Source organism: Monodon monoceros, unplaced genomic scaffold (genome assembly GCF_005190385.1).
Source record: "Monodon monoceros isolate NGI ecotype Baffin Bay Population unplaced genomic scaffold, NGI_Narwhal_1 Super_Scaffold_3, whole genome shotgun sequence".
NCBI lineage: Eukaryota > Metazoa > Chordata > Mammalia > Artiodactyla > Monodontidae > Monodon > Monodon monoceros.
Window position 1 is genome coordinate 81,012,841 of NW_021703780.1, and position 19,337 is coordinate 81,032,177.

The 19,337-nt window shown below is 37.8% G+C and overlaps 1 protein-coding gene across 2 annotated transcripts in view; it reads left to right on the forward strand.

The window, feature by feature from the left end:
• The window catches only part of TAFA1 (TAFA chemokine like family member 1), a 767,746-nt gene extending 748,633 nt beyond the window's left edge, over window positions 1-19,113 (forward strand). For both annotated transcript variants that reach the window (XM_029242641.1, XM_029242640.1), the window contains 2 exons: window positions 12,392-12,516; window positions 17,974-19,113. In XM_029242641.1, coding sequence (XP_029098474.1) covers window positions 12,392-12,516; window positions 17,974-17,991 — 143 coding nt within the window. In that variant the 3' untranslated portion in view covers window positions 17,992-19,113. The remainder of the gene's footprint in view (window positions 1-12,391; window positions 12,517-17,973) is intronic.
• The last annotated feature ends 224 nt before the right edge of the window (window positions 19,114-19,337 follow it).

The following is a 19,337-nucleotide window of genomic DNA, read 5'->3' on the forward strand; positions in this document are numbered from 1 at the left end:
CTCTTTCTCTAAGCCTCACTCCTCCCAAAATTTCCATGTTCTCAGTTGTAATGCAATCAGCCATGCATGTCATCCTAAAAAAATAAGAGAAACAATGTTTCCCGTTCAGTTCCCCAGGATTTGGCTTCTAAGGCAATAGGTGAGTTCAGGGTTAGAGATACTTCTCTCCTAACTTGCCATCAATTTGTATAGATCTGAAGAGGCCTGAGAGGTTTTTTGTGCCCTGTTCTATCTCCCTTGTCTGAAGTCTCCATCAGCACCAAGATCATCTCACTGGGAGTTTGAACTTTCCTTTAGTCTAATCCATTTAGAAAATGACTCACAATTTATGGAATAAAATCGAGAAAATTGATACCTTTTCATTAGGCTGACAAAGTCTTTTTCACCGCTGGCATCTGAAATGTGTTTTCTATTTAAATTTTATTTATATCAGTCTTCTCTAGTGGGAACGAAATTAATGAAAGACCTTACAATCAGTGTACAACTTTCCCATTACTGCCAAGATTGCGAGCACTGGTTTTGCAAAGGAACTTGATGCCAAGAATTTTCTGGGAATAATTTAATATTGGGGATTTCTTGCAAAATGGAATCAACCAAAGTGATATTTTAATGTATCAATAACTATAAAAGTGATTACCTTACCTGTGAAAAGAAAAAAGGGTACTTAACCAACATTATTTGATTCTGGTAAATCTGTAGCCATTCTAGAAAAAAAACTATATTATAGAACCTAATAATAACCTAATAAGGTACTTTTTCAAATTGAGAAAATGCTGGTATACAAATATATTCCTCCCAGGAGCCATTTATCACATGGTAAGAACACAGAGAGCTAGCACCCAAAAGGTACATAGATGTACAAGTGGCTTGAAAGTTGCTTGTAAATATCATTTTAAAATCTGATATTCCGTTTGTTTTAAAATGTAGAACCATTTTGGAGTTCTCCTCTACACCCACATCTAGGTTAACCCCTTCCCCACTTTGTTGCCATGAATGTAACTGGATCAAATAGAAGTATATGCAGAGGGACACAGAATTCCAGAAGAACAGACATAAATGCACATTCTATTCTGAAATAGCAAGATTCTCCACACTGAGTTGGTTGAACCTGAGAGATCCGTGTGCAGTAGGCACATTCCATCCACTGGGGACCTCCAGGAAATACCGGTGCTCTCTAAGGACTCCAGTGTAGTGTTTTTGGTTTTGCTTTTGGCTTAGAGCCTTCACTATGCCTGACCTCCCTATTCTCTCTTTATTCTGTGACAACCCTCTCAGTTGGATTCTTTGAGGAGGAATTATTCACAAAGAAATTGAGGCCTTATTACTATAGTAGGTCACTCTTTTGAAAGTCAAGTTGGAACACGGAAGCTGACAGTTAGCTGGGTTCTCCAGTTAAGCCACATGTTTCTGCACCCCCCAAAAAACAAACAAAATCCATATTTCACTGAACTCATTAAGAATGCTAACCATGTTGGTGACGCTGTACAGAGAAATGGGTACATTGGGTGGGAAATACCAGTTTGTACAAATTTTCTGGAGGACATATTGATGATACATATCAGAAGTACCAAACTTTTTTTACCCTTTGACTCAGAAATTCCATTCCTTGGAATTCATTCTGGGGAAATAAATACACTTGCAAAGATATGTGTACAAGGTTGTTCATATAAGCATCCTTTCTAATAGCAATCAGCCAACCAACCCCAAAGAAAGACAACCTAAATTTCCAACAGTAGGGATTAATTTAACAGTAGTTAAATTAATTAAGATGCAGCCTTCCTATGGAATATTATGCAGGCATTAAAATAATGATGCATTTCATTTATTAATAGACATGGAAAAATGTTTATGATTCAGTGTTTAGGTTTTAAAGAAGGGTAGAAAACTATGTGGTGTGATCTTACTGTTTTCAAAAAAATGTACATTATTTATGTATATACATTTATACAACCATTTTAAATATATATAGTGATCATCTACTATATGCGGCACTGTTCTAGCCGTTTGGAAATATAAAGTCCAAACTTTCATGGAGCTTACCATCAAGTGGGAGGAAAAGGCAAATATCCAGGCCAACAAAATATGTTCTGTGAATTTGGTAATAGTATGTGCTGAGCACAGGGAGATCAGCTCGGTGCTTTGTGACCGCCTGGAGGGGTGGGATAGGGAGGTGGGAGGGAGGGAGACGCAAGAGGGAAGAGATATGGGAACATATGTATATGTATAACTGATTCACTTTGTTATAAAGCAGAAACTAACACACCATTGTAAAGCAATTATACTCCAATAAAGATGTAAAAAAAAGGAAAGAAATGGCAACATCTAACATGAACAAAAAAAAAAAAAAAGAAAAGAAAATCAAAGCCGAACGTGAGGGGAAAGTGGCAGGGTAAGGGGGTGTGAATTAGTTTAGATAAGACCACTCAGAGAACAAACAATTGAATTGAGGCCTGGTTAATGTCAATTCTGGGCGAACACAGCCCAGACAGAGGGTTAGCCAAATCATAAAAGAGATTTCCAGGTTTGCAGAAGAGCTAGAGGGCCAGAGAGATTGGAACAAAATGAGGGGAGGGGGGTGGAAGTGGTGATGGTGGAAGACATGGTTGAAGAAATAGGCGGGACCAAGTAATGTGGGTGTCTGTAGGCCAATTGTAAAGAGTTTATTCTAAGTGATGGAAACGTTGGAGAGTTTTAAGAGATGAATGATAGGAAATCATTTGCATTTTAAAAGATCACTCTGGATACTATGTAAGGAATAATCATAGAGAAAGTCTAGGAAAAACATACCCAAATGTAGCAATTTACCTCTGCCTAATGCAATTGTGTTTATTTTCCTTTTTCTAATTATCCATACGCTTTGAATTTTAGAAAAGAATATATATTACTTTTAAAATTGGGGAGGAAAAATGTAAAGTTTTCTATGGTAGGCAAAAATAAGAACATCAAAATGTTTTTGTCCTAACAAAATTACACTTACTATCTACTGTAAACTTCAGGGTTCGTCTTTAACACAGAATGTTAAATTTGAGAATACAAGGGATGTACGGTAGGAAATCTGTCTAATAACCATGATTCTTTGTGTTCCTTCTTAACTGTATATTTTAAATTATGTACCTACACAAACACAAAAAAATATAGCTGAATTTAATTCTAAAATAAAACCATCAATTTAGGGAAAGCAAGACCAACATCCAGTGTTTGAAATATAAGTGGATGCATGAATAGAGTTATCATGTATTGAAAGTGCAAAATAATCCAGAAACGCCAGCCCTGGTGTCCAGACCACGAAGAGGAATGTTATTGTTGGCAGGGATTAGGAGTGTTCCCTTAAGTTGGCAAAAAATCTGAACATTCTCTCTCACCAAGCAGACAGCTTTTTTTCAAAGCAGTAGGAAGTGTATCCCTGCATTCTGATAAGACTGCCCATGAAAAGTAAAAGATTTCTTTGTTTTGTGTTTTATCTTAAAATTCATGTGAAGTTAGCCTTTTACCTCATAGTAAATATTCTTATTTGCTTTAATATGAAAACACTTTGGTTGATTACTTGGTGGTTAAATTGCCCCCTCATTATCCCATCATTACATATAGTGTTTCTCTCCCACAAGAGATTGTATGCCACTTTAGGGTAGGAACTGTGTCTCTTTTATGTCCAGCACAGTAGTTAATGAGTAGCTTTTGAATGAATAAAATATAACTTTTGTCTTCAAATACCTTCAAGGAAAACTATCACTCAAGGAAATTGTACCACTCTTATCTTCTGTCTTTAAGTACTGCCCGTTTCACAATCCACATCCTCACTTCCAGCCTCACCAAGGTAAATTGCCTCAGTTTGAAAAGCACTAGAATAGAATTTGTAGAAGAGAAGCAGTGCTAATGAATCCTATCATCAGCTATTAACTCTGTGTATGTCTCCAAAATATATTATAGATCCTACCAAGAAGTACAGTCTAATCAGTAAAAAGCAAATATATGCATCCCAGAACTAGGATAAACTTCCATTTAAGAAAAAATAAAAACGCACTCACTCTCTATAAAGGTAATTGCATGAATGCATACATAGATGGATAGCGGACATATGGATAAATAACAGTAGTAATTTCCATGTGTTGAGTATAACGTTTATTAGGTATTCTGCTAAGTATCTTATTTCATCTAAAATTCACATTAACCAGTTGTGATTTTTATTAACTCCATTTATAACTCAGGAACCTGAGACTTGAACCAAAGAACTTTCTGAAGCCATTCTACCAGTAAGTGATGGAGTTAAGGTTCAAACCTGGGTCCCTCTATTACATACCCAAGAGCTTAGAGACTTAACCATTCCCTAATCCCTCCAAACTGGATCCAATCCTTAAATGTGAGCTCACAGGAAAGAGGGAGTTTGGAATGTCTATAGGCAATGTTATTCAATGCCTTTAATTTTCTGTTTGCTTTGATAAAGACCATCACACACAGGGAATCGCTGCAGGTCTTGTGAAGAAGAGAATCGGAACAGCTGTTCCAACAGCCTGTGCCAAAAGGGAAGCTGGAGCGCAGTCCCATTCCTCTAATGGAGTTCCAGCCATTGCTTTAAACTGCATGACAGGTTGCACAAAAATGAGCCTGGAAATTTGTCTTGATTGATGTACTTATAACCTACTTCTGGGAACATGAATGCAGTCATATGTTCAGTCATTCAATTTATGCTCAAACTCTCATAAGTCATAGAAGCAAGCTGAGGGTTTGGCGTAATATCGAAAAACACTGCTGTACTCGCTAACTTTGTGAAGAATCGCCTTTTCTCTTTGGGAACGATTTCATTCTTTTGAGTAATAAAAATGATGATGCTGCTGATGATAGTAATAGCTAACATTTATTAAACATTTGCTGAATGCCAGACACTCTGCTAAGTGCTTGGGATGGATTTTCCCATGGGACCCTCACAATCCTTTGATATAGGCACTGCTTTGTTTTCTTTCTCCTTTTCTTTCACTTTGCATTCATTCACTTAAAATTGGCAAACCTGTCTCGAGCTACTCTATGCCATTCAAAGATGAATGCAATGTGATCTGTGCCCTCAAGAAGTTCACTACCTAGTGAGTAGGTAGGCACATGAGCTAATAAGCTAATAATTAGAGTCCAGTGTGGTTAGGGTTACAGTTGATATGGTTGAGATACTGGCAACAGTGTTTCCTCAGTTGTTCCTAACATCACGTTCAGCTCTGCCCTGCTTCACAATTCTAGAGCAGGCATCCAAAAATCAAGACCTATCAGCTCTCTGTTTGAATGCAGTAGGGCTTATCTGGCATTTCACGTGCTTGCTTCTTCCTTCTTGCATCTTGCACACCACTGCCAAATTCATCTTCCCCAACTATCCCTATAACATGTCCTCCCTTTGCTCACAGAATCTAGGATCTTCAATGACTTAACTTTCCTTAAAAAAAATTTAATGAAAAAAAAATTTTAAGCCCAAGCATCTTGCTTTCAGAAACTTCTACAATCTTATTAAGAGTTCCTCTTTTCCTACTCCCCACTGTGAATTTGCTCTTCTAGTATATTAATGTATTTACTATTGGAGGAGCACTTTTTGTTCATTTTATCTCTTTACCGTAATTCATGCCAAAATGCCAATAGTGCCTGTATTGAGAAACCCTGAACTAAGTTGTAGGCTCTGAGGGCAGGGACTATGTCATGTTCATTATTTTATCGCTCTCAGCAAATCAGGTGGTGCTTTGACTGTGCAAAGTACCCAATAAACATTTGCTGAACTGCAACTCAAGTGTTATCTGCTGAAATGATAAAAAGGGGACCACAGTTCTTAGATAATATGATGTTTATTTCTATGTTTATTAAGCCATTGCTTATTCTATCTTTTTCTATTTCCGTGGGAAAATTGCTCAAAGTGAACAGCAACAACCAAAGGGGGGAGAAAAAATAAAAACAAGATTTCTGCTCCATTTATGATTTTTCATTGAAAGATGGATTGACTCTCCTTCTACAGTCTGTCTTCTGCTTGACAGCAATATGACCTGCTATAAGGGTGAAATCAAGACTCATGATTAATTTACATTCCCACCAACAGTGCAAGAGCGTTGCCTTTTCTCCACACCCTCTCCAGCATTTACTGTTGCTAGATTTTTTAATGATGGCCATTCTGATCAGTGTGAGATGATATCTCATTGTAGTTTTGATTTGCATTTCTCTAATGATTAATGACGTTCAGCATTCTTTCATGTGTTTGTTGGCAATCTGTATATCTTCTTTGGAGAAACGTCTATTTAGGTCTTCTGGCCATTTGGGGACTGGGTTGTTTGTTTTTTGATATTGAGCTGCATGAGCTGCTTGTAGATTTTGGAGATTAATCCTTTGTCAGTTGCTTCATTTGCAAATATTTTCTCCCATTCTGAGGGTTGTCTTTTGGTCTTGTTTATGGTTTCCTTTGCTGTGCAAAAGCTTTGAAGTTTCATTAGGTCCCATTTGTTTAGTTTTGTTTTTATTTCCATTCCTCTAGGAGGTGGGTCAAAAAGGATCTTGCTGTGATTTATGTCATAGAGTGTTCTGCCTATGTTTTCCTCTAAGAGTATTATAGTGTCTGGCCTTACATTTAGGTCTTTAATCCATTTGGAGTTTATTTTTGTGTATGGTGTTAGGGAGTGTTCTAATTTCATACTTTTACATATAGCTGTCCAGTTTTCCCAGCACAACTTATTGAAGAGGCTGTCTTTTCTCCACTGTATATTCTTGCCTCCTTTATCAAAGATAAGGGGACCATATGTGCATGGGTTTATCTCTGGGCTTTCTATCCTGTTCCATTGATCTATCTTTCTGTTTTTGTGACAGTACCATACTGTCTTGATTACTGTAGTTTTGTAGTATGGTCTGAAGTCAGGGAGCCTGATTCCTCCAGCTCCATTTTTCGTTCTCAAGATTGCTTTGGCTATTCAAGGTCTTTTGTGTTTCCATACAAATTGTGAAATTTTTTGTCCTAGTTCTGTAAAAAATGCCAATGGTAGTTTGATAGGGATTGCATTAAATCTATAGATTGCTTTGGGTAGTAGAGTCATTTTCACAACGTTGATTCTTCCAATCCAAGAACATGGTATATCTCTCCATCTATTTGTATCATCTTTAATTTCTTTCATCAGTGTCTTATAATTTTCTGCATACAGGTCTTTTGTTTCATTAGGTAGGTTTTTTCCTAGGTATTTTATTCTTTTTGTTGCAATGGTAAATGGGAGTGTTTTCTTAATTTCACTTTCAGATTTTTCATCATTAGTGTATAGAAATGCCAGAGATTTCTGTGCATTAATTTTGTATCCTGCTACTTTACCAAATTCATTGATAAGCTCTAGTAGTTTTCTGGTAGCATCTTTAGGATTCTCTGTGTATAGTATCATGTCATCTGCAAACAGTGACAGCATTACTTCTTCTTTTCCGATTTGGATTCCTTTTATTTCTTTTTCTTCTCTGATTGCTGTGGCTAAAACTTCCAAAACTATGTTGAATAATAGTGGTAAGAGTGAGCAACCTTGTCTTATTCCTGATCTTAGTGGAAATGGTTTCAGTTTTTCACCATTGAGGACAATGTTGTCTGTGGGTTTGTCATATATGGCCTTTATTATGTTGAGTAAAGTTCCCTCTACGCCTACTTTCTGCAGGGTTTTTATCAGCCACTATGGAGAACAGTATGGAGGTTCCTTTAAAAACTAAAAATAGAACTACCATACGACCCAGAAATCCCACTACTGGGCATATACCCTGAGAAAACCATAATTCAAAAAGAGTCATGTACCACAGTGTTCATTGCAGCTCTATTTACAATAGCCAGGACATGGAAGCAACCTAAGTGTCCATCAACAGGTGAATGGATAAAGAAGAAGTGGCACATATATACAATGGAATATAACTCAGCCATAAAAAGAAACAAAATTGAGTTATTTGTAGTGAGATGGATGGACCTAGAGTCTGTCATACAGAATGAAGTAAGTCAGAAAGAGAAAAACAAATACCGTTTGCTAACACATATATATGGAATCTAAGGAGAAAAAAAAAAAAAGTTCATGAAGAACCTAGGAGCAAGACGGGAATAAAGACACAGACCTACTAGAGAATGGACTTGAGGATATGGGGAGGGGGAAGGGTAAGCTGTGACAAAGTGAGAGAGTGGCACGGACATATATACACTACCAAACGTAAGGTAGATAGCTAGTGGGAAGCAGCCGCATAGCACAGGGAGATCAGCTCGGTGCTTTGTCACCACCTAGCGGGAGGGTGGGAGGGAGGGAGACGCAAGAGGGAAGAGATATGGGAACATATGTATATGTATAACTGATTCACTTTGTTATAAAACAGAAACTAACACACCATTGTGAAGCAATTATACCCCAATAAAGATGTTAAAAAAAAAAGGACTCATGATTAAAGTGGACTTAGTGATTTTAAGAATATCTCAAGGAAAGATGAACATTCTTGAAAAAGTTGAAGATCAGATATTTTTCTGAACATGGGACATTCATCGAGAGAATCCCAGAATGCCAGTGTTAGAAGGGACTTTTAAGACCCTTGTTCATAGTCACCACAGACAAGACAGAATTAGGTTTTTCAGCTGATATTTAATTAATTCAGTTCTTCTAAGTGATAAAAGTTCTTAGAGCAGTTACGCATCTACCTCGTAAGTTTCTCACGGATTCAGAAAGTGTTCACTAGTGAGAATTTCTATTAGAATGCTACAACTAATGAAATCAAGCAATGTGTAGCTGAGAGTAAGAAGAAACAAGTGTAATGAGCTGTCCCTTGCCCAAATTATTTTTCAAGTTAATTTTACAAGAAACTGAATTTTTTTGTTTTATGCAAGTGTTTGTGTTGATATGAAATTTATTTCCAATAATAATAGAGCAGGGATTCCCTGGTGGCACAGTGGTTGGGAGTCCGCCTGCCAACGCAGGGGACATGGGTTCGAGCCCTGGTCCATGAGGATCCACATGCCGCGGAGCAACTAAGCCCGTGCGCCACAACTACTGAGCCTGTGCTCTAGAGCCCACGTGCCACAACTACTGAAGCCCGCTGGCCTAGAGCCTGTGGTCCACAACAAGAGAAACCACCGCAATGAGAAGCACGCACACCGACGAAGAGTAGCCCCGGCTCGGCACAACTAGAGAAAGCCTGCACGCAGCAACGAAGAACCAAGGCAGCCAAAAATAATAAAATAAATAAAATTTTAAAAATAGAGCGGAGAGAATTCATTTATCCACTCAGCAGGCAATACATGTTTTTTTGGAGACCTATGAATTTTGAATACAAAACTAGAATGAGTTAGCACTATCGTGATGGAAAACATAGATTTTGTGGTTAAGCAGGCCTGGATTCTTGCGTTAGTTTCTGAACTTCCTACCTGTGTAAGCTTGGGAAAGTTGCTTAACCGTTATGGGCTTTAGTTTTTTTATCTAAAAAAAAAAAATGGGTTCATAATAATATCTACTTCATAGGGTTGCTTTGAAGACTGAGATAATACATTTAAAAGTACCTAACACAGAGACACGTAAGAAGCATTCAGAAATGTCAGTTATCAGTTTTATTATTGAACTGACCACTATAATTCAGACTTTTAGAATTATTTTTATTTATGGTTTTATCATTATAATTATATCTAAGAAAAAAAATATTTAAAAACAACTAAATATCATTAATATTAGCTCATTTTATTAAATCTAATTGATCACTCCTTGTCCAATAATCAGAAGGTTTTCAGTAGCTTCCGAATTGGGAGAAGGGGAGGCAGTTTTTAGATCCTTTCTTTGTGAACTTTTTAAAAGATATTGCAGGAAATACGAGTTCATGAAAAAACTAGGATGCAAGACTATAGCTTGATCTAGGCCCTAAAATAATATATATTAAGATGACTGTGGAATGCACAAAGCAGAAACAAAATAGGTCTAATAGCATCTTTAGAAAAGCAACCCTGGTAAAATGAACTAGATTCTAATAAGCCAGAGAGTAGTGCCAAGTCATCAAACTCCATTTAGAAAGGCAACTGTAACAGTTTTTAGAGACCGTAGGCAAGTCTGGGACATTTTCATTCTTAGAAAGCTTTTTCTCTTCCCCTCCAAGCCAGTGGTCTCTATAAACTTGAATTAAAAGTCATACTTGGGTTTTGAGATGTATTCTTTTTCCTACTGTCTACATTTTCATTTAGGAGATATTAATGCTTGAGAGAAAGAGGAGAAAGTGCTTTGTTAGCTTGCAACAAAGTAGGTCAGCTGTGAGAGGGCACAGCAGCGAAAAGAAGATGGAACAGGGTCCTTTAGAAAGAGGCAAAGGTGCTCATGCCTGACCTTACCAGTGGTTGTTCATTATTTGTGTGCCCCTGTGAAAAAAGAGGGACAAATTCTAAATCAAAGACCACTGGGAAAGGCAGTTTCCCCTCAGAGAGTGTCCATTTGTGATGGTCGAGATGCAGGGCAGCAGTATTGAAATATTAGGTGGGCTTTAAGGGGACACACATGGCAAATGTGATTGGCCTGTTTGTGACTGAGCTCTAGCAGGCAGGGAGCCTCAGATTGAAGGCTCTCAATAAACACTGCCAAACACTGACTTGTATCTGACGTTACTGGAAGCTTTGCCGTTTATTTTTTTTTCCCCTTCAAGGCCACATATGTTTTTCTTGCTGTCAAAATATATACTTCTCTATTTAGCATTGTCACCTATTAATTCACACAAATAAGGCCTCTTAACTCCTGACTAGCTTCTTCTTCTAGTCCATACCCTGATGCTGAGACCTGTTGTTAAAAAGAAAATCATTCAGAACGTTCATAATCATTTTGGACGCTGTGAAGGATTCGTGTTTTCTGTTATTAGTCTGTGTTTTACCAAAATTATCACATTGTCCTGCATAAGGATAGAACTATGTGCAAGATTTTACTTCCTCTGCTTGCCCTATCCAATGTAGTTGCATCTTAGGCGATTTGGTCTGGTCCATGTATAAGGCGTGCATCACATACAGGCAAAGTTACCCTTGAAAAAAATCCTCAAATTGACTGTATAATAGAGTAGAAATAATTTTGCATATATAATCCTGCAGAGTAATTTTTATTCAAAGGAAAGTTTGAGGAAGACTGTATTCTAAAGGAGGGGAAGTCTGAAATAAGAAAAGTCTAGAAGGGGGAAACCTAAATGCAGGTAGATGTCCGGACGTTTAAACCATTCTGCTTCTAAGGTAGCAATCTAATCCCTCTAGTGAATGCTGGGTGGATAGAGGATTTTAATGTGCTCCTGCTTCCCTGTGGCATGGACTCCATTTCATTTTAAGATTAATCTTCTGTGACATTAAGAAATGTCATGTGTGTTCTTTGTTGCTGTGAGAATTAAACGTCATGATGGAGACAAGGTGGAAATGTGAGGGGTTGGGAAGCGACCAATTTTCTTTTAGATAAAGACCTAGAGTTTCAGTCCAGTGTAAAGACAGCCACTTGGAAAGTATCACAGAAGAAACACTCACAGACATTTTAAGAATTTTGCAGGAAAATGCCCAGGTGGATTTGTAAAAAAAAAAAAAACAATGCCTTGAGCAGCTTCAGAAATGACCAATGCTCGTGCAGAAAAAATTTTCACTCAGGATATTAAGATGTGGAGCTGCTTGATTTGTACTGAGCGAATCTAGTCTCCAGTTTTCTAAAATCTCATTATTCAAAAAAGTGTGCTATAAATCCATCCACTAAATTCATTGCCAGCTTCCTAATGTGGGCAGCCTCAATATCACCCTGAAAAATAGGGCTATTTTATCAGAGGGTCAAGTTTTAAAAGTTCCACTCATATCACCTTAAACCTATTGAAAGGAAACCACAGCTCGTATCAAATATACTTTTGACTGTAAACAAATAGTTTCATTTATTATGACTTGGTTTTAATTTTGCAGGTTTTCTTTTATACTTTTGGTCAATTCATTTTTTCTTTTTTGGTAAGCCTTTGATATCTCAAAGGCTGTAGGGTGGGAGATAAACCCTAAAGCTGGGTGAATAAACGGGCCTTTCTGAAAACAAGAGCTCAATTAGTGATTCTGAAGAACAGTTAGCCCTTTTGTCCCTTTCACTGAAAAGAAAGCACCAGGTCTTTGATCTACAAACTTAACACAAAATTTCCTCCAAAAAGTAAATGTCCCCATTCTGTATGTTTTCATCATACAAGGAGATTGTGGACAAAATGTAGCTTGATGAAACCAGATGGCATAATTATATTTGCATTTTAAGATGTTTAAGTTAAAATCTCATTCTTCTTAGTAGAGTATTCTTAGCCAATCATGAAAGTTAAAAAGGACCTAATGTGTTTCAAAGAGCATTAACATCTGTAGAAGAACTCAGCCTGGTGCCCAGGTTGTTTGGATGAATTGCATACACACTTGTTTCCTGTCTTTGCACAGCCTCCATAGTGATTGGGAAATGGTGGTGTGAGATGGAACCTTGTCTAGAAGGAGAAGAGTGTAAGACACTCCCTGATAATTCCGGATGGATGTGCGCTACAGGCAATAAAATCAAGACCACAAGAGTAAGTTCATTTTTTTTCAAATGTCTCATGCGTGTTACGAACCGTACTGTTTGCCTTTGTGCTGTATTTACAAACACCACCCAGAAAAGCTTTGAAAAGGAGAGGAAGAAGCCTTTTCCCCAACAGAAACTCTTCTTAACCATTCAGATCAGTGTCTATCCATCAGAGAGACGTTAGAGATTGAACTTGACTTTTCCATACTGAGCAGTTTAGTGTTTCTCTTACTGAGTCATAAATAAAGCTAGGTTGCCACAGCCAAAGGAAAGAGGAGCAGTGAGACAGTTATTTGGATTATGCATCTGATATCTATGGTGCTCAGAATGGATAATAAAATAAGGGTCTAGCCTAATTCATCCAGATGGTTTCCTGAACAGTTCTGCCTTTAAGTGCAGCCATCTTCTAAAGGTTCTTTAAAGGAATTGTTTGATGCTCTCTTAGGGAGGTGAAAGAATTCTCTGATGTGAATAATTGTTTCTCACTTTGTGCGGATAAATCAGGAGTTGGCTTCAAAATATGTAACGACCTGTATGAGGCTACCCAGCCCATCAGAATTGGTGTCATGATGCTGGAGCAGGTTGGAGAGGACAGCTAGGCCAGCCGTTGACCCTATAGATACTGGTCCGTAGGAAAGTCTGGAAGTTCTGATGGGGGTGTGAAGGGCGTTTGGTCAGGGTACCTAAGACAGTAACTATTTATTCACTAGTACAAAAGTGTATCAATATTTTAAGAGCCAGTATGGTGATATGTACATGTACCACATGAATATCAGCCCTGTTATGTGTGTATGTGTTTTAAGTATTGGGTATTTTTTAAAACAAGCTTCACCATCTACAAATTCCAATATGTTGAACTTGCAGACTTCCAAAAAGGTGACCCAAATTTAAAAGGGCATCTCTGATTCCAGCCCCTGTATTATGAGTCTTCCCTTGGTCTTCTTCTCAGAATCGTCTTTTCACAAAATAAAATTGGTTCTTGCATCTTTGTGATGCAGGAAACATAACACCATAAGAAAATGTTTTATATATGTAAAATAAGTGGAGACACTGTGTGTCAAACTTAGTTGCCTGTATTGACCACATTAGCCAGTAAATGGCTATACCTCCCTGGCTTGCACCCAGGAGGGATACCTGAACCACCCTAGCTTGTTAACATGAAATTGTATGCTCTAAGAAGCTCTGCCTGGATTATTGTATCATTTCAATGAGACACCTACAGAAGAGAGTATTCGAAAATGAGCCCAGTTCCTGATGCTTAGCCCAAAAATCATCTTCATTAGTTGGCAGAGTATGGATTTCAGGTTTCCCTTTGGTTACATTTTACCTGAAGATGACTTTACCAAATAATTTGAAGATACCCTCACAAGTTAGTTTTAAGCTACTCTGAATTTTGGCCAGTATGATTGGAATCCAGGCACCATTGTTTTAAACACATTGCTGACATATCCTCTGGCAAATCTCCATTCCCTGTTCCAAATGATAACCAATCACTCTTTATTGATGGTGAGCCCTGTTTTAATAGTACCTTCAGACTTGAAAGTCCGTAAAGAGCAATAATGCAAATCAAAACATTTCAGGATTTAGATATGTGAAATTCCAAGAATACCAATGAGGAGACTCTTTGGCAGATAGAAAATAAAGGAACAAAACACAGAAATTGTTAGTGCTACTTATTTGTGACCCATGTCACTTTTTTTGATTTGGCCTTTGTAGAGTCTATTTTAAAACCATCAGGCATGTTGTAATACATCCTGGACATTCTCCGGCATCACCAAAGCATGGTGTGGAGTCCAATCATGATAACAGAGGCTGGTACACAGTGTGTTCACTACGCCCCTGGGTGGGCTGAGCACAGTCCACACAGCTGAATGTATAAGAGAAATAAATCACCCTTACAGCCAGGTTGAAAACAGAGGATGTACCTGTTCTGATGTGTGCATCCATTTCAGGAAAGGAAATAAGAGAATCCTCTACAGCCATGTGCGTGGCACATAAGTCAACTAAGAATTCTCAAGACTGTCTTTGGAGGCGGAAGAAGAAGACACTAGCAAAAGCTGAATTTTTTAAGAAATTTGTGTTAAGAAAACCCAAACAGTACACTGACTTACATTTTCTCCTCCCTTCCTTACAAGAAATTCCCAATGAAATAAACACTTTTAAATACAAAAGGCACCAACTGAGTCCAGATGATACCTACAGGAGCTCCATTCTGTATAAATAGCCAACACCAGTTCTTAGATCATATGCTCCACAAATAGGTTTTATATGAATTTTTCTAGTATGCCCTGTGTATTTTTCCCCATCAGAGTATAAGTATGCCTACACACTTCAAATGTTGACTCTAGCAATTTAACTTTTAAAACAGTTTAATTCACAGATGTATTTTAATTATGAATCTATGTTTTCATTGTTCTTTAAGAGGTAATCTTTAGGGTAAAAAATTCAAATTCTTATTAAAGTAAAAGGAAGAATAAAGAAAATCACCTCTTTTGTTCTTATGCGTAGGATTGATTCAAAGAGTTCTTTCTCTCAGAAAAAGACAAAAACAAAAACCTGAAGAAACATACCCAGCTTGCTAATGGCAACTGGGAATTTCCTTCACACTGTTATTTTTTAAAAGTAGCTTCAGGGTAAAGAAATTTGCAAGAAAGTTTCCTGGGACTTCATTCTTTTACCCTATATAGTTTTTTTCTAAAACCTCCCTATTATATGGGTTACTTCCAAATTAATCATCCTGAGTGAAAATTCTCATCATTCTCTGAAATGTAGATAAACAAAAGATGGTTCAAAATGTGGTCTAAAATTTAAATTTTTGTGATGCTCATTTTTTAAGGAGGGTGGAGAGTAGAAATTCAGTGTTTCATTTAAACAACCAGACACCCCAGAATGTGGACTAGCCAGGGTAACAGGCCACAGTCTTAAGGAAAACCTTGGGGAAATTGCATCTGGGTGACAATAAAACTTAGAAGGAAGGAGAAAAGATAAGTAGAATTAAGCAAAGTCTTCCATTTCAGGAGATTCAGAAGAATAAATCGTAGGGAAAGAGGAAGCTTCCTTAATGCCACCCTACAGAGAAAATAGTCATGCTTGAGACATGTTCCAAAAACCCAGCCTGGGGTACAATAAAACTGGTAACAGGTACCTTCTGGGGAGAAGCTTAGTACATCTGGGTGAAGTTTCTTGGCTAAATTTCAACCCTGTTCCTGCTTGATCATTGCTTCTGTTGTTTTTTATTAAACTGCTTTGTTGGGAGTTTGTAGCAAGACTAACCGACCTAAATATTGACTAGAGACTTTTTTTCTGATGGTTTTAGATGCCTATTAGTTTATCTCTTTTCTTTAAACTGATATATCAAAAACATAAGTTTGAAAGGTGGGGAGGCTATATTCCATGCATTCAGGAACCAATCTAATACCCTGTGTATTCAGGAACGATGACTTCATTTAGAAAGCTAGACTTCCCCTTAGAAGAAGTAAGTTGTTTGACAATGGTGTAATAATTTGTATGTAAAAGGTGAACATTGGTTGTTTGGGGACAGGAAGAGGAGGGGAATAAAATGAGGAGAAAACCAAAGTCATTTGGGAAGGAAAATGAGCAGATTAAAACATCAGAACATAATCTGATCTAATACCTGGGGACTTCCTTCAGTCCGATATGTCAATGGCTTTCACACTAGCGAGGAAATCAACAGTTGCTGCACAATGTAGAGTCAAGTTTCATTTCCTAAAAGAGCAAGTTGCAGACCTCAGATTACACACCTAACCACAGGAGCCATCTTGTCAGATTTGGTGTTCTCTGTGACTAGCCCAACACAATTCACCAAAATCATTTGTCCACAGCCCCTGGGATCATCCTCCTAATGCCGACTCTAACTTTACATATCTCCACCCATTCTAATCACCCTGACGTGTTTTTTTTTTATATTACTGAAGGGTAAAGTACCAGCTTTGACATATTCCAGCTTCTTCCCTCAAAATTCCACCAGGTCTGAAATGTTCTGAGAGACTTCACAATCTTGATCTCTAGTCCATTCGTTTTGCAAGAAATGCCTTTAAAGGAGAGAGAGAGATGGTGGGGGAGGAGAGAGGGAGGGGTATTTAGAGATTGCAGGAAAGAAGAGTAAACCATCTTCTTAAAGAATAAACTATGCTATCACCATTGCCCCTGGATCCAAGTGCGCTCATTCATTTCTTTAATAAATAATATTAAGCCTCTGTTATCTAAAAGTCTTGGGAATGTGATGGTGGACATGACACGGCCCCTGGTCTTCTGTGGAGGCTAGGGCCTAAGGTTCAGTGGGATAGGGGAGGAGGAGGGTCAGTACAGATAAAAGAAAGGCAATTCCAGTTCAGTTTTGGAAATGTCGCTTTCTCCCTCCTTTCGGTAAAAAAGAAGACAGTGAAACAAAATGTGATAAACACCACTGGACTGCAGGAAACCAAGGTTTGGAAGGATCTGTTATTTATATGGAAGAATAAAAAAATGTGTGAAGACTTCTCATACATTCTGCCCCTGGTCCAACCAACTTTTGAATGCAAATGAGTATGGTGTATGACTGTTCCTACCTAACCCTGAAAGCTTTAAATGGACTTCACTCCTGGCCTCAGAATACTCAATTTCTAAGCTATAAAAAATTAAGAGATGATGAAGAAAAATGCCTTAAGTCCTAAAACTCTAAAGTAGAACCTTCAACTCTATTAGAACCATCATTCATGCTCTAAACCAGTGATTCTTCGTGCATGCATCCTTCTGAAAATAAGAGTCTTTGGGACCATATTTGAATGGATTAAATGGCATCAATAGTTATAGGAGTATGCCCTTGATTGCCCTTGAACACCATGTCATTGTTTGAGTGGAACAGTTCCTCACCTTGCAAAGGTCTCTTATGTTCCTCAACAAACGTGATCTGACCTTGGCAATGAGTTCACCTCATGCCACCCCTTTGCATCTTACAAGAGACCAACATGAGAAGGCCATGGAATTTCCTACTCATGAAATTCTCATCAGACAGACATAGGAATGACTACATAATGTGCAGGAAGAGCCCAGTGCAAAATGAAAACACAGGGGCCCTTGTTCAAAAGTTACTAATAATTTCAAGATGGCAACTGCTGGTCATTAAACCAAGTGAGGGGCCCTTTTCGACAAAGGGCTCCCTGCAACTAGATTGCATGCCCATGAACCCAGTCCTGAACAGGCATTGCTCCAAGAGTCTGTCTCCTCAATTGTGGCAAAATTAATTTAATGAATCGATAAAAAAAAAATACAGTGGCCTGTCCATAAGCTTTGATCACCATTTGAGAACTACTGCTCTAGACTTGAACATTCTTTACTTTAGTTCACTTGAAAGAAGCAACATCCTAAAAATTCAAGGTGTCCTCTTTTTCTGCCTAATCACCTTTCTTTGTGCCTTCATTTTGTTTTCTCCCTGAAATTTCTTTCTTTCTTTCTTTGGTTTCAGATTCACCCAAGAACCTAACGGAAGCATTTGTTATAGTAATAAAGGAAAACCTACTCTGTGGAAAATACATTTTAAGAATTTAAAACATCTTATACATTAGAAGCCAAATGGATTGCTTATTTGCACTTTGACTGATTACCAGATAATCACAGTGCTTTTACTGTGTGTCACGAAGTCTCCTAGAGTGAGAAGACCCGGAGTTTTGGGCAACACCATGGAAAGTGGGTTAAGGAAAAAAAGGGTTTTCTCAATGCAAATTTTTGGGATCACAAAGAAAGATCAACTGTCTTCTAATTTGGATCTATAGTTACTTTGTACCATTTGAAATATATGTATATATATAATATTTTGAAATATTATATATTCTCTTCAAAAAATGAACTGTACCACAGTTTGAGGCGGCTGGTGTACCTCTTTGAGTTTTGGATGTTTTGTTTTGTTTTGTTGTCATTTCTTTTTCTATCGGCAAGGAAATCACGTGCCCTTTTGAGAGGTCGGCATGGCACTCACACTGGAAGGCCAGCTACAGGTGGACTCCTGGAATCTGAGAGATCAGAACGATACTGAGTCAAAAGCTTCCTCCTCTTTCTACTAGATGGCCCAAGGAAGCACATCGTCCTGTTTTATTGTTTTCTACCCTGTGCAATATTAGCATGCAAGTTTGGCTTACATAACCATACTTTATATTCAACTGGTATATAATAACCGTTCTAACCTCTTCCAGGAAAATATTTTTAGAACTACTAGCTTTTCCACAGATAAGAAAAATGAGGATTCTTGAGGGAGCCGCTCCACCATGCTATTAAGACTCTGGCAGAGTGATGGTCATATATGGATCTGTAAATACATATGGATCTGTATTAAGTTCTGTAAATACAATGTCTTAAGGCTTTGTATAGCTGTCCTAGACTGAAGAAATGTCCTCTGATTAAATCCAAAGTCTGACATCATTAATTACATAGTGCTGTAGCAACAAGTCTTATCACAGCACATCTTTCTATATTTGATTTGCTTTTTCCAAGACTATTCAGATCTCTTCTGGTGAGATGGGAAGACCATTAAAGAAATTAGGTTTCAGAATGACCCTTGTGACCAAATGTTGGACAGACCTATTAAAGTGGTAAATAACTGCTTTCTAAATCTACTTGTCCTCTTCATTTGCCATTTACTTTTCCTCAGTCTGCTTTAGCCAAATCCAGAGAACACCCGCTTAGCGACACATAGTCCACCAGAATTTTTTGCATGACGTCATTGCTGCCATCATAACCAATATTTCCAACTGTAATAATTTGAAAACTAGAAATTCATTATTATAAGTTCAGTGTTCTCAGCCAGCAAGATGAACTGTCAAACCCTATTATTGG